This window comes from Panthera pardus, unplaced genomic scaffold, assembly GCF_024362965.1.
Source record: "Panthera pardus isolate Hobbes unplaced genomic scaffold, ASM2436296v1 HiC_scaffold_26, whole genome shotgun sequence".
NCBI lineage: Eukaryota > Metazoa > Chordata > Mammalia > Carnivora > Felidae > Panthera > Panthera pardus.
Genome location: NW_026526832.1, coordinates 38,746,607 through 38,759,223, shown reverse-complemented (window position 1 = coordinate 38,759,223; position 12,617 = coordinate 38,746,607). Strand labels below are relative to the sequence as shown.

The 12,617-nt window shown below is 55.3% G+C and overlaps 2 protein-coding genes across 7 annotated transcripts in view; both read left to right on the top strand.

Moving 5' to 3' along the window:
• The window catches only part of ALLC (allantoicase), a 28,780-nt gene extending 27,534 nt beyond the window's left edge, over positions 1–1,246 (top strand). For all 3 annotated transcript variants that reach the window (XM_019453014.2, XM_019453011.2, XM_019453013.2), the window contains 2 exons: positions 100–224; positions 901–1,246. In XM_019453014.2, coding sequence (XP_019308559.2) covers positions 100–224; positions 901–1,107 — 332 coding nt within the window. In that variant the 3' untranslated portion in view covers positions 1,108–1,246. The remainder of the gene's footprint in view (positions 1–99; positions 225–900) is intronic.
• A 1,301-nt stretch (positions 1,247–2,547) lies between these two features.
• DCDC2C (doublecortin domain containing 2C) overlaps positions 2,548–12,617 on the top strand; it is an 85,180-nt gene continuing 75,110 nt past the window's right edge. For 3 of the 4 annotated variants that reach the window (XM_053891190.1, XM_053891192.1, XM_053891191.1), the window contains exon 1: positions 2,548–2,914. In XM_053891190.1, coding sequence (XP_053747165.1) covers positions 2,667–2,914 — 248 coding nt within the window. In that variant the 5' untranslated portion in view covers positions 2,548–2,666. Of the gene's footprint in view, positions 2,954–12,617 lie in introns of all 4 variants that reach the window. The other variant, XM_019452962.2, reaches the window with a different exon arrangement.

Sequence of the window (12,617 nt, the reverse complement as noted above, 5' to 3'; positions counted from 1 at the left end):
CGATTTGTCCTTTGCTGGGTCTTTGAGTTGATTAAAAAGTCAGCCAAACTGCCGAGGGCAAGCAGAGTGGAGGAAGTGACCCTGAATTTGTCCCGACAGGCAATTCGCCCGACAGCTGTAAGCTGGACGGCTGCATCCTGACGACTCAGGAGGAGGAAGACATGATCAAGCAGAAGTGGGAGCTTCCGGGCCATAAGTGGAAACCGCTGCTTCCCGTCACGAAGGTATGGCGCCCACGGGGACCCGGGAAGGCCGGACCCGCCGTCGGGGCCGCTTTGCTCAGATTTGCTTTCCAAACCTTCTGCTCAGATTAAATAGTAAGACGCACCGGCTTCTAAAAACCGTATCTGTGCATTTATGTAATAGAAAGACAGGCTCTAGTCTTTCATTCGTGTGCATTTCTAACAACCAAGTTTTGTTTTAAACCATCATGTACAAAGGACATATGTATGTGTGGAAAATGTTTCTGCGGTGTATTGACTTTCTAGAAGGGGTGACTAATATATTTAAAGCTAAAGCTATAACAATGTGTCCTCTTGTGAGACGGACGCGGAGATGTTCCAGTAGAAGGACAGTCCTTTGTGGGTCAGAGTGGGGGGTGAGGGGTGCTCCCACATGGTAATGGGTGATGGCCTCTGGGAGGCACCAGTATGCCCACTTCTCACTTTCTTTTTCTTATCGGTGTATCCACTTAATTAACCACTGAGAACCACGAACATCATGGACCCGAGTGTTCATGTTAGCATTACCTGGGCTTTTGACCCCTGCTAGCCTTCCTCTGTGGTAAGCCGGCCTGTTATCAGTGAGTGACTGGCCTGGGTCACGGGCCCTGAGTCCACGCCGGCCGGTCTGGGCCTCACTCCGCGTTATCACAAGGACCGCTCGCCGCCTCTCTTTCAGCTGTCCGCCGACAAAAGTCACTTGTTCGACAGCCTGACCCTGGAGCTCCAGGACGTCATCACGCACGTGAGATTCACCATCGCCCCGGACGGGGGCGTGAGCCGCCTGCGCCTCAACGGCTTCCCCAGCTCCCTCTGCCTCCTGCGCCCCCGGGAGAAGCCCATGATGAGGTTCTCCGTGAAGGCAGGCTTCCGGGCCAACCTGTGACTCCGCGCGGCCGTGCGGTGGCCCGTCGCACTCTTCTCTTGAAGGGTGTTTAACATCTGAAACTTAAGAGGTTTCTGGCAATTGATCTTTTTAAGATCAACGTAATTCCTGGTGATTTAATAAAGTGGTCACGCTCACACATCGGTACGTGTATCTACCGTCGCTGTGGAGCGTTTGGTCGTGTGAAAATTGTCTGTGGTCGTGAAAGATAGGTGGTGTCTTAAAGATCACTTTTTTAAAAAAACACTACAAGATATTGATATTTACAGAATTGAATCCTGTACATTCTGCATGTAGGTTCGGCAAGTGATACTTGTAGCTTTTTGTCTTTAAAAGTTTAAGCCCATCAAAACCACTGGAAAAACATATTTCTGGAACCATTCATCTTCTCAGCTCAAGAGGATGGGCCCGTTGTTACCCAGAATAAGGAATGACGTTCACAAGGACACACACCCCCTTGAATTGTTCTTCCCCGGTGAAGGTGCGTTCTGGATGCTAAACCTTCGGGACACCGTATGCTAGCCGTGCTCGTAATCCGGCTTCTCACATGCCCTGAATGGGTCCACACAATTCCTCCTGGACACGGTTTTGATTGTTAAGATGGTCCTGATGGCCCCCGCTCCCGGCCCATCCCCCAACCTCTTCTGCATAGGAGGTTGGCTAGTGCGGTGGGAAGGTCGCTGTGAATGTCCCCGGCCTCCCATTCTTGCCACCTTTGCAGAGGTAGATCACAGAGGCTGCCTCCTTCCCCTCACCAGAGCTCTGTCATCTCCACCTGTCTAGGCTCTCGGATGCCCCCTCACCGGTTCCCACTTCCTGCCCCCTCACCCCCTCACCTCTCGGACGCCCCCTCACCTGTTCCCACTTCCTGCCCCCCCACCCCCCCACCTCTCCGACGCCCCCTCACCTGTTCCCACTCCCTGCCTCCCCCACCCCCCCCCACCTCTCGGATGCCCCCTCACCTGTTCCCACTCCCTGCCCCTCTACCCCTCCCACCCCCCGCCTCTCGGATGCCCCCTCACCTGTTCCCACTCCCTGCTCCCCACCCCCCCCACCTCTCGGATGCCCCCTCACCTGTTCCCACTCCCTGCCTCCCCCACCCCCCCCCACCTCTCGGATGCCCCCTCACCTGTTCCCACTCCCTGCCTCCCCCACCCCCCCACCTCTTGGATGCCCCCTCACCTGTTCCCACTCCCTGCTCCCCACCCCTCCCACCTCTCGGACACCCCCTCACCTGTTCCCACTCCCTGCCCCCCTACACCCCCACCCCCCACTTCTCGGATGCCCCCTCACTGTTCCTACTCCCTGCCCCCCATCCCCCCACCTCTCGGATGCCCCCTCACATTTCCCTCCTCCCCCTGCCCCCCCCCCCCCGCCCCCCCCCCCCCCCCCCCCCCGCCGGCTTCACTCCCGACAGCAGGTGGCAGGCAGGAGGTCACAATCGCCGGGTCGCGTCAGCACCGGCGGGGAGCCGCCCCGCGGTCCCCGCGCCCACGCCCTGGGTGCCCCGCGGCTGGAGCGCAGCGGGCGGTGGCCGGTGGCCCTTCGACGGCGGGGCCATGGGCACGCGCAGGTCGCACGTGCTGGTGGACACGACGCCGGCCAAGACAATTCTGGTGTACCGCAACGGGGACGCGTTCTCCGTGGGCCGGAGGTTGGTGGTGCCGCGGCGCCGCGTGCCCACCTTCGAGGCGCTGCAGGAGCAGCTGACCGAGCAGGTGGACGTGCCGTTTGGCGTGCGGCGCCTCTTCACGCCCACACGCGGGCGCCCGGTGCGCGAGCTGCAGGCGCTGCAGGGGGGCGGCAAGTACGTGGCGGCCGGCCGCGAGCCCTTCAAGAAGCTCGAGTGAGCGCGGCGCCCCTTCCCTGCGAGGCTGGCTGCCCTCCGCGCGGTGGCCCGCCGACAGCCACGGTGCACCTGTCGCCATCCGCGCGCGGTGACCCGGCGAGTTCGGCGGTGCCCCCGCGCATCTGTGCCCTCAGCCCACCTGTGCCCTCAGCCCACCTGTGCCCATAGCCCACCTGTGCCCTCAGCCCACCTGTGCCCACAGCCCACCTGTGCCCATAGCCCACCTGTGCCCTCAGCCCACCTGTGCCCACAGCCCACCTGTGCCCTCAACCCACCTGTGCTCTCAACCCACCTGTGCCCATAGCCCACCTGTGCCCTCAGCCCACCTGTGCCCACAGCCCACCTGTGCCCTCAGCCCACCTGTGCCCATAGCCCACCTGTGCCCTCAGCCCACCTGTGCCCACAGCCCACCTGTGCCCTCAACCCACCTGTGCCCTCAGCCCACCTGTGCCCTCAGCCCACCTGTGCCCACAGCCCACCTGGGCGCTCAGCCCACCTGTGCCCTCAGCCCACCTGTGCCCATAGCCCACCTGTGCCCACAGCCCACCTGTGCCCACAGCCCACCTGTGCCCTCAACCCACCTGTGTCCACAGCCCACCTGGGCGCTCAGCTCACATGTGCCCTCAGCCCACCTGTGCCCACAGCCCACCTGTGCCCACAGCCCACCTGTGCCCTCAACCCACCTGTGCCCACAGCCCACCTGTGCCCTCAGCCCCCCTGTGCCCACAGCCCACCTGTGCCCATAGCCCACCTGTACCCTCAGCCCACCTGTGCCCTCAGCCCACCTGTGCCCTCAACCCACCTGTGCCCACAGCCCACCTGTGCCCATAGCCCACCTGTGCCCTCAGCCCACCTGGGCGCTAAGCCCACCTGTGCCCTCAGCCCACCTGTGCCCTCAACCCACCTGTGCTCACAGTCCACCTGTGCCCTCAACCCACCTGTGCCCACAGCCCACCTGTGCCCACAGCCCACCTGTGCCCTCAGCCCACCTGTGCCCACAGCCCACCTGTGCCCTCAACCCACCTGTGCCCACAGCCCACCTGTGCCCTCAGCCCACCGGTGCCCACAGCCCACCTGTGCCCTCAACCCACCTGTGCCCACAGCCCACTTGTGCCCTCAGCCCACCTGTGCCCATGGCCCACCTGGGCGCTAAGCCCACCTGTGCCCTCAGCCCACCTGTGCCCACAGCCCACCTGTGCCCTCAACCCACCTGTGCCCACAGCCCACCTGTGCCCTCAACCCACTTGTGCCCACAGCCCACCTGTGCCCTCAGCCCACCTGTGCCCATAGCCCACCTGTGCCCACAGCCCACCTGTGCCCTCAACCCACCTGTGCCCATAGCCCACCTGTGCCCTCAGCCCACCTGTGCCCTCAGCACACCTGTGCCCATAGCCCACCTGTGCCCTCAGCCCACCTGGGTGCTAAGCCCACCTGTGCCCTCAGCCCACCTGTGCCCACAGCCCACCTGGGCGCTAAGCCCACCTGTGCCCTCAGCCCACCTGTGCCCATAGCCCACCTGTGCACTAAGGCCACCTGTGCCCTCAGCCCACCTGTGCCCACAGCCCACCTGTGCCCTCAGCCCCCCTGTGCCCACAGCCCACCTGTGCCCACAGCCCACCTGTGCCCTCAGCCCACCTGTGCCCATAGCCCACCTGTGCCCTCAGCCCACCTGTGCCCATAGCCCACCTGTGCCCACAGCCCACCTGTGCCCTCAACCCACCTGTGCCCACAGCCCACCTGTGCCCACAGCCCACCTGTGCCCTCAGCCCACCTGTGCCCATAGCCCACCTGTGCCCACAGCCCACCTGTGCCCTCAACCCACCTGTGCCCACAGCCCACCTGTGCCCTCAGCCCACCTGTGCCCTCAGCTCACCTGTGCCCATAGCCCACCTGTGCCCTCAGCTCACCTGTGCCCATAGCCCACCTGTGCCCTCAGCCCACCTGTGCCCTCAGCCCCCCTGTGCCCACAGCCCCCCTGTGCCCTCAGCCCACCTGTGCCCTCAGCCCACCTGTGCCCATAGCCCACCTGTGCCCTCAGCCCCCCTGTGCCCACAGCCCACCTGTGCCCATAGCCCACCTGTGCCCTCAACCCACCTGTGCCCTCAACCCACCTGTGCCCACAGCCCACCTGTGCCCATAGCCCACCTGTGCCCTCAACCCACCTGTGCCCTCAACCCACCTGTGCCCACAGCCCACCTGTGCCCACAGCCCACCTGTGCCCTCAACCCACCTGTGCTCACAGTCCACCTGTGCCCTCAACCCACCTGTGCCCAAAGCCCACCTGTGCCCTCAGCCCACCTGTGCCCTCAGCCCACCTGTGCTCACAGTCCACCTGTGCCCTCAACCCACCTGTGCCCACAGCCCACCTGTGCCCTCAGCCCACCTGTGCCCTCAGCCCACATGTGCCCACAGCCAACCTGTGCCCTCAGCCCACCTGTGCCCACAGCCCACCTGTGCCCTCAGCCCACCTGTGCCCATAGCCCACCTGTACCCTCAGCCCCCCTGTGCCCACAGCCCACCTGTGCCCTCAGCCCACCTGTGCCCACAGCCCACCTGTGCCCTCAACCCACCTGTGCCCACAGCCCACCTGTGCCCTCAGTCCCCCTGTGCCCACAGCCCACCTGTGCCCATAGCCCACCTGTGCCTTCAGCCCACCTGTGCTCACAGCCCGCTCTACCCCGCTGGCCACGGGAAGGGCTGGCGTTCACCTCCTGTCAGCACGTCTTCCGTTAGAGTCAGAAGGGACGTGGGGACGAGGAGTGGGCCGGCTGTGGCCAAGAGGGCAGGCCTCTCTGGAAAGGCCACCTTGGCCCAAGGATCTGGAAGAATAAAGGGAGTTAGCCACGCCCAGGAAGTCGGGGGAAGCAGGTTGGGAGGCAGGAACCAGCCCTCAGTCAGCCCCTGCATGTCTTGCCCCAGCCTGGTGTTCTGCCTGCCCGGAGGCTCACTCACTCTCCTAGGAAGGCTCTTGCTAAGCCGTGTAATCCATGCGTCTCCTGGCGGTGTCTCTTGCTAGACTGTGACCCTGCAGAGGACACGCGTTGTGCCCGTGACCTCCGGAATCCCGGCACACACTGTGTACAGACTCGGTGAAAGTCCGTGGGCAGCAAAGAAATCCCCTCCCCAGTGTCTGCTGAGATCGGGACGGGGGCTGGGAGGGGCGTAAATTGTCCTGGGGAGATGTGCCTGTGGGCACACGCAGGAAATTGGCCATATTCAGCTTGTTAGTTGCACTGGATGGTGTCTGCCCAAGACGTCCATTTGATTCGTTTTTGTGGAGCCCCTGACTCCCGTCACAATCTCTGAGATCTTATTGCATCCAGGGTGATACAGCACAGTTCTGTTTTCTTCTCGAGGGTACTCCAGTCCCCTCAGCAGTTTCTCTAAACTTTCTTCCTACCTGTCATCATACAAATGTCTTTGCAACGTGAGAGTCAAGCTCCTGTTCTCTTCTTGCCACGGCATAGTGTCGGGGGCTGCACAGGCTGTGAGAGCTTTTGCAATGTCTGTTTTGGGGGACATAAGAAACAAGTCGGCACAGAAGAAGAGAAAGGGGTCACCACTGTGACAGATTCTGTTTTAGGCTCAGGACCTCCGAAAAGGCTTCCTTTACAAAATGCAAGTGGGGAAAGTTGTTTCTCCTCCTCTGTGAGCTCCTGACCTCTTTCCTGTGTCTGCCTTTCAGAGATATATTGTCTTTATTTACACTGCTGCTGACCCCATTCCTTGTACTGTGAAAGGTACTGTAGATACAGGAATGTATACACTTCTGTGCACAGTTCATACAGGAGTGGATACAATTCTGTGTACAGTTTAAGTAAAACTCTGTGTAAACCACAGTGTGGATTAAGAAAGAGCATGGCCAGTATTTTAAAACCTGTCACCTCCAGCCTTTTTTCCACTGGTAATCACTATTTTGTAATAATCATCCTTTTACAAAAATTCATTCCCAAAGGACAGATTTTTCAACATTTTATGGTTGTGTACTTTATATAAATGCAATTACATTGTACATACTTTTCTGTTGGTGCTTTTTCACACGATAATGTGCCGTGAGACTCATTCACGTCAGTAGTGTAGCTGTAGGGCAATCACTTTTACTGCCATGTTCTTTGCATCGACTAAAACATCCTTACTTGTCCGATCTATTGATGGATAATTTGGGTTGCTCTTAATTTTATGCTAAAATAAACAACACTGTTGTAAACATTCTTTTCCATGTCTTCCGGTGCGTACAGGTAAGATTCTCTCTAGGAGGGTGCATTAGCTATCTGTTGCTGCATAACCAATCACTCCAAGCCTATTGGCTTAAAACAGCTTTATTATCGTGCAGTCCCTGTGATCGGGGATTCAAGAGCAGCTTATCTGAGTGGTTCTGGCTCAGAGGCGCTCGTGGGGTTGCAATCAGCATGCTGGCTGCCGTCATCTGAAGGCCTGACTGGGGCGGGTGCTTCCTGGTGCTGAGGCAGGAAGCTTCATCCTTGTGGGAGCCTCTCCATAGGTGACTTACCGCCCGGTCTTCCCAGCAGGAGTGATCCAGGAGGGAGCCAGGCTGAAGCTCCAAAGTATGTTGTTACTGCTGGTTCTCTGTTATGCTGTCTTCTCTCTCTGTCTGCCTATTTGTCTGTCTGTGCTGGACGTGACTTTCAAAACTCATTTGCAGAAATAATTTGAAGTCTAGGGTGATTTTCTCTTTGGCCAAAGCTGATTGTTGTGGGCTTTGGCCAGATACCTGCTCGGGAAGGTTCGGGAGTACCTTCATACAGCTTCAGAATGTGAGATGCTTTGGGCCACCCACGTGGCTGGGAGACAGGATGGACCCCATTGGGGTCCCGGTTCACAAAGAGGGGTAGTTCAGAAGCAGCCACGGCCTCTGCTGTGTCCTGAGCATGTACTTCTGCCTGTTGGCCACACAGCCTGTCCAGGATGTGGTTCAACATCTCTGTCCATGGTCAACAGTAACCCCTGGGCTAAAGTGGCCCCAGGGATCAAGCTCACGTCTTTGGATTCCCTTTATTTCCTGGATCTTGGCCTGGCGATTCCTCAGATGTTATCCTGTTAGATGTCTTATGTTTCAAGAAGATGTTTTCATTTTATTAGTTTTTAGTGGACAGGTTGATCAGAGTTGCTTAGCCCATGGTTCCCGGGGGGGGGGGGGGAGCCTTCTGGCCCTTGTTCTTCATGTGTATTTTTATTGGACGTATGATCCTGTGGTCCTGTGGATAGCAGTGTCCTTCAGGCCACGGAAGGTGGTTTTCTATTGTCTTCTGACTTCGAGTTTGCTGATGAGAAGTCTGCTACCATTATTTGTGTATTTGAAAGTAATATTTTATCTTTTCTGGCTGCTTAAAATTCATTTTCTTTGACCTCAGTGTATTGTGTTTAAATGGTACGTCCCAGTGCAGATTGATTGAATTCTCATGAGTCTGGTGTGGTAACTTTCATCAGCCATTTTGTCTTCAGAGGATGCCTCTGTCTTATGCTCTCTGTGTTTTCTGTGTCAGGGTCCATGTGGGTTGGCCTTTCTGATTGACAGTAACCTCCAAGAGTCCTCTACTCGGTCCTGAATTTCTCCCTTTTACCTTTTGTGCTGCACTTAGGTACCTCACACAGATCACACAGATCTTTTGGCTAATTTTTCTGCTGGGTATAAAATGCTGTCAACCTGTTCACTGGGTTTTCAACTTAAATTGTTTACTTTTTTTATTCCTAAAAATTCTATCTGGGGCACCTGGGTGGTTGGGTCAGTTAAGCGTCTGACTCTTGATTTCGGCTCGGGTCATGATCTCACGGGTCATGGGATCGAGCCCCACACTGGGCTCCGTGCTGATGGCTCAGAGCCTGCTTGGGATTCTGTCTTCCTCTCTCTGCCCCTCCCCTGCTTGCTCTCTATCTCTCTTTCAGAATAAATAAAAATAAACTTTAAAAGTAAATAAATAGATAGATAAATAAATAAGCTTCTGTCTGGTTCTTTTTCAATAATCTGTGTCATTCTTCAGTGTCCTTGGTCCTGCATGTACCGTCAGGCTTGGCTGTTCTTGAAATACTGTCTTTCTGCGTCCGTGATGCTGGTCTTGGAAACCTGTTTCTGTTTTCTGTTATTTCAGCTGGTTTCTCTCAGCTGAGATAGTAACCTCCTTGTTCGTTTACTTTCGGACTGCAAGTGACTCCTTTTATGTGGATTTTGTTTGAGGAACCTCCTGGAGGGCTGAGGTGAAGGTGAGATTCTCCGGAGAGGGCTCCCGTGCTCCTTCTCCACGTGCCGACAGTGCTCTCTGCCCAGAGACACCCCAAATTCAGCCAGTCATGGGAGTTTGGGGGGACCGCCCAGATAGTGTAATTTTATGAGGAAGCTGACCTGTGATCCGAATTCTTAACGGCATTGCAAAGATGCAAATTTAACCTCCTCTTGTTTTTGAAGGAAAATCTTAATCCACAGACACCCGAATTGCCGAGAGGTATTGGATTAATGCCACGACGTTTTAGATTTGAATTTATTACGGTGATAATCCTGTTGTGTGGGAGGACTCGCTGACAAGAACACAGATAGCCCTTTGTAGACGTTTGATTTTGTGATGATGTTTTTCAGGGTTAGTTATATGAGGTTATATATATGAGGTTATATATAACTCTAACTGGGCCGTAAATGGAATTATTGTGTCTTCCTGAAATTTATACGTTGAAACCTAATCCCCTGTGTGGTTATTCGGAGGTAGGGCCTTTGGGAGCTGAGTAGGTCATGGCAGTGAAACGGTCATGAAGGGGATTCATGTCCTTACGAAAGGGACCCCAGAGAGCGCCTTACCCTTTCCACCACGTGAGGACCCAGCAAGAAGGCAGCCATTTATGGAGTAGGAAGAGGGTCCCTACTGGAACCCACTCACACTGGTACCTGATCCCAGCCTCCCAGCCTCCAGAACCGTGAGGAATAAATGTTTGTTGTTTAAGCCACTGGGTCTGGGGTATCTCTGCTACCACAGCCCAAACAGGCTTAGACACTGCATGTGCTGAATTCCGATTTCCTACCAGAATCCTTATTCAGTGTTGCTTTCCAACAAGAGAAGAACATATTCCTACTAAAATTGACTTTAGAGTCCTTTTCAATGCACGTATAATGAAAAGCACTTAACGTTCCCGCCCAAACAATTCCTGGCGAAAATCACGTGTCTTTCCTGTAAGCTGAAGAGGAAGGACGCTGGGGCAGGGGCAGCACAGGTGAACATGCCCGGAACTTGTTCAGCGCGTGCTCCTCTCTGTTCTGTCTTGTGGGGCCAGACGTTTTCTAAGAGACCTTGTTAGACCCCTGCTTCGGTAGGGAAACTTGCATGATGCGTCTGAAATTCTTCGGACACGTGGCCAAAATATGGAGACGTTGAGGCGTTTCTCTTCCCCGATCACTTAGTGTTTGTTGTTGTTTTCCGGGAAGGAGGCAGCGTGGTCCGGTCCAGTGATGGGAGAGCAGAGGACGGACGGGGGCTGTCATGTGGCCAAAGCCTCGGTTGTCTGGCGTCATCCGTGTGGCTTCGGGGCTGCGCGTGGATGGGTGCCGTTTGCATGTGACGATGATCACGGAGTGACGTTTAGACTTCACCGTCTCCACCACCGTTTAGCTCAAGGAATCATGAAATCAGCACCCAGACGCGGGTGAATGCAGCTCTGGGAAATATTTTGGCTTGATTTCTGCTGGTATTGGTAGGCTGGCGCTGGTTGGAGTTTATATCCTGTAATTACTGAGCCAGTGAGCAATTAAAATTAATTTTCTCCAGCAAATAATCTTCTGACTGTGTCACGGGCAAGTGAACTTTGCGGTGAGACCTGATGACGTATCAGCCATCCTGGGGCTCTTCTAGAAACAACGGCTGCAGAACGCTACTCTGAAGAGACAAACCCCATCAGATCTAGGTGGATATAAAATCCAATCATTACTCAAGCATCTCTCACATTTTCTGGAGTGAATGAATCTGAGATGAAGAACACGATTTTTTCTTCCATAGAACAAAATATTATAGGCTAAACATTAAAGACGTCCTGTAAAGCTTAGAACTCATGATTCTTTTTGAGGAGAAAGCCGTCTTCACACACACACAAACTGTAAACCAGGGCATTGTGCGTGTGCATGGGTGTGTGCACAAGTTTGGGGGAGACCCCGAAGGATTTGGATTGCCCCAGGAATGGTCTCTCTTTGCCTTATGAGTTTGCAGTTGAGGTACGAGGCAAAGGCCCTTTCGATAACGCTATCGTAGTTTGCCTGCACCCCAACTTTCCTCGTGTCTCCTTGCCACCCATTTGGACGCTGGGGATAGCAGGCGGCAGGAACAGGACAGAGGAGCAGGAACGTGGTCTCAGGGACAGAAGAAGGTTGAACCGGGTCGAAGTGCATCCTGGCCTTTCCTTATCTCAGTAGCATTGCGCACATGGAATAAGCTTGCTGGGGATGGTGTCCTCACCGCTGAAATGGGCTTAGCTCACATCCGGCGTGGCGTCGCATCCCGAGTGGTGCTGCGAGAATGTTATGGACGCAGCACCTGCAGATGCCTGGCCTGACTCTCGTGGCCGGCTTCCTCCTTCCCTTTATTCTCTGGAAGCAGCAAGGAGGGTGCTGCACGCGAACGTCCAGTCTCTACGCCAGGTGCCTGCCCCCTGCTGCCCACCCCGGGGCGGAGGGGGAACCCACACCCGACCAACGCCTTCTCCAAGCGCCCGGCCTGGAGGCTCCGGTCCACTGGGTCTCTGAGGAAGTACTTAGCCCCTCTTTCTGTTCTATTTGTGCGTCCTTTGGGATGCAGCATGGAAACAAACAGCATTTTACGTTCTTTGCTGGATCTTTTGACGCCTTAGTGTTTCCGCATTTATTTTTGCTTTTTGTTTCCATTTACTGATGCAATAAGTTGTCTCGTTTGGGGATTGATGTTCACAATCAAACACGGAATGTGGGGTCTTAAAACCGGAAGAACTCACGGAAGGGCCGGCGGAGGTGGTGGGGGTTGGGGGCGAGCGCTGCCTTGTTTAGTTTGGATCACAGTTTTCAAAGATGTGAATTGGCTGGACATTTTGTAATGAGGGAGTTCATGGAATAGTATAGAGTTTTAGTTTAATTGGAAAAAAATGGAGGATTTCACTGTTCGGAAGGACTAAGTTTTTAGTTGTCCGCATTGTCGTGTGGAAACTGTGCCCTGGGGCTGTGGGAGGTGTTCACCCTGGACGGGAGGGGTCCTTGCGCCCTGCAGCGCCCCCCTCCCCCCAGATGCTGCCCTGGGCAAGCGTCCTCACTGCCCGTCTGGCCTCTGTGGGCACCTGGCTTGTGACTCTGGGCTCTACTGAATATTTCTTACTTCCTTTTTCCTTCCAGCTGCCAATGTAGGCAACACTTCTCTGAATCTTGTAAAACTGTCAAAAACAGCAGCAAACTCAAATGTAATTTTTTTTTAATCAGGAAGAAACCTTGAAAGATACAAAATTAAGTTATTTATTATCATGAAAAAACATCTGTTCTATTTTTGAGGCATATGGAGGCCTCTCCAAAAGTCCCCAAGTGCCAGGAATTGTATTAGCCGGACTCCCACCCGTGCTCTTCTGGTGGCTTTTTCCGGTGTTCACTGTTGGGCAGAATGGGGACAGGGATGTAATTCTGTGTGACAGGAGGGGACAGTGCAGGTGGTGA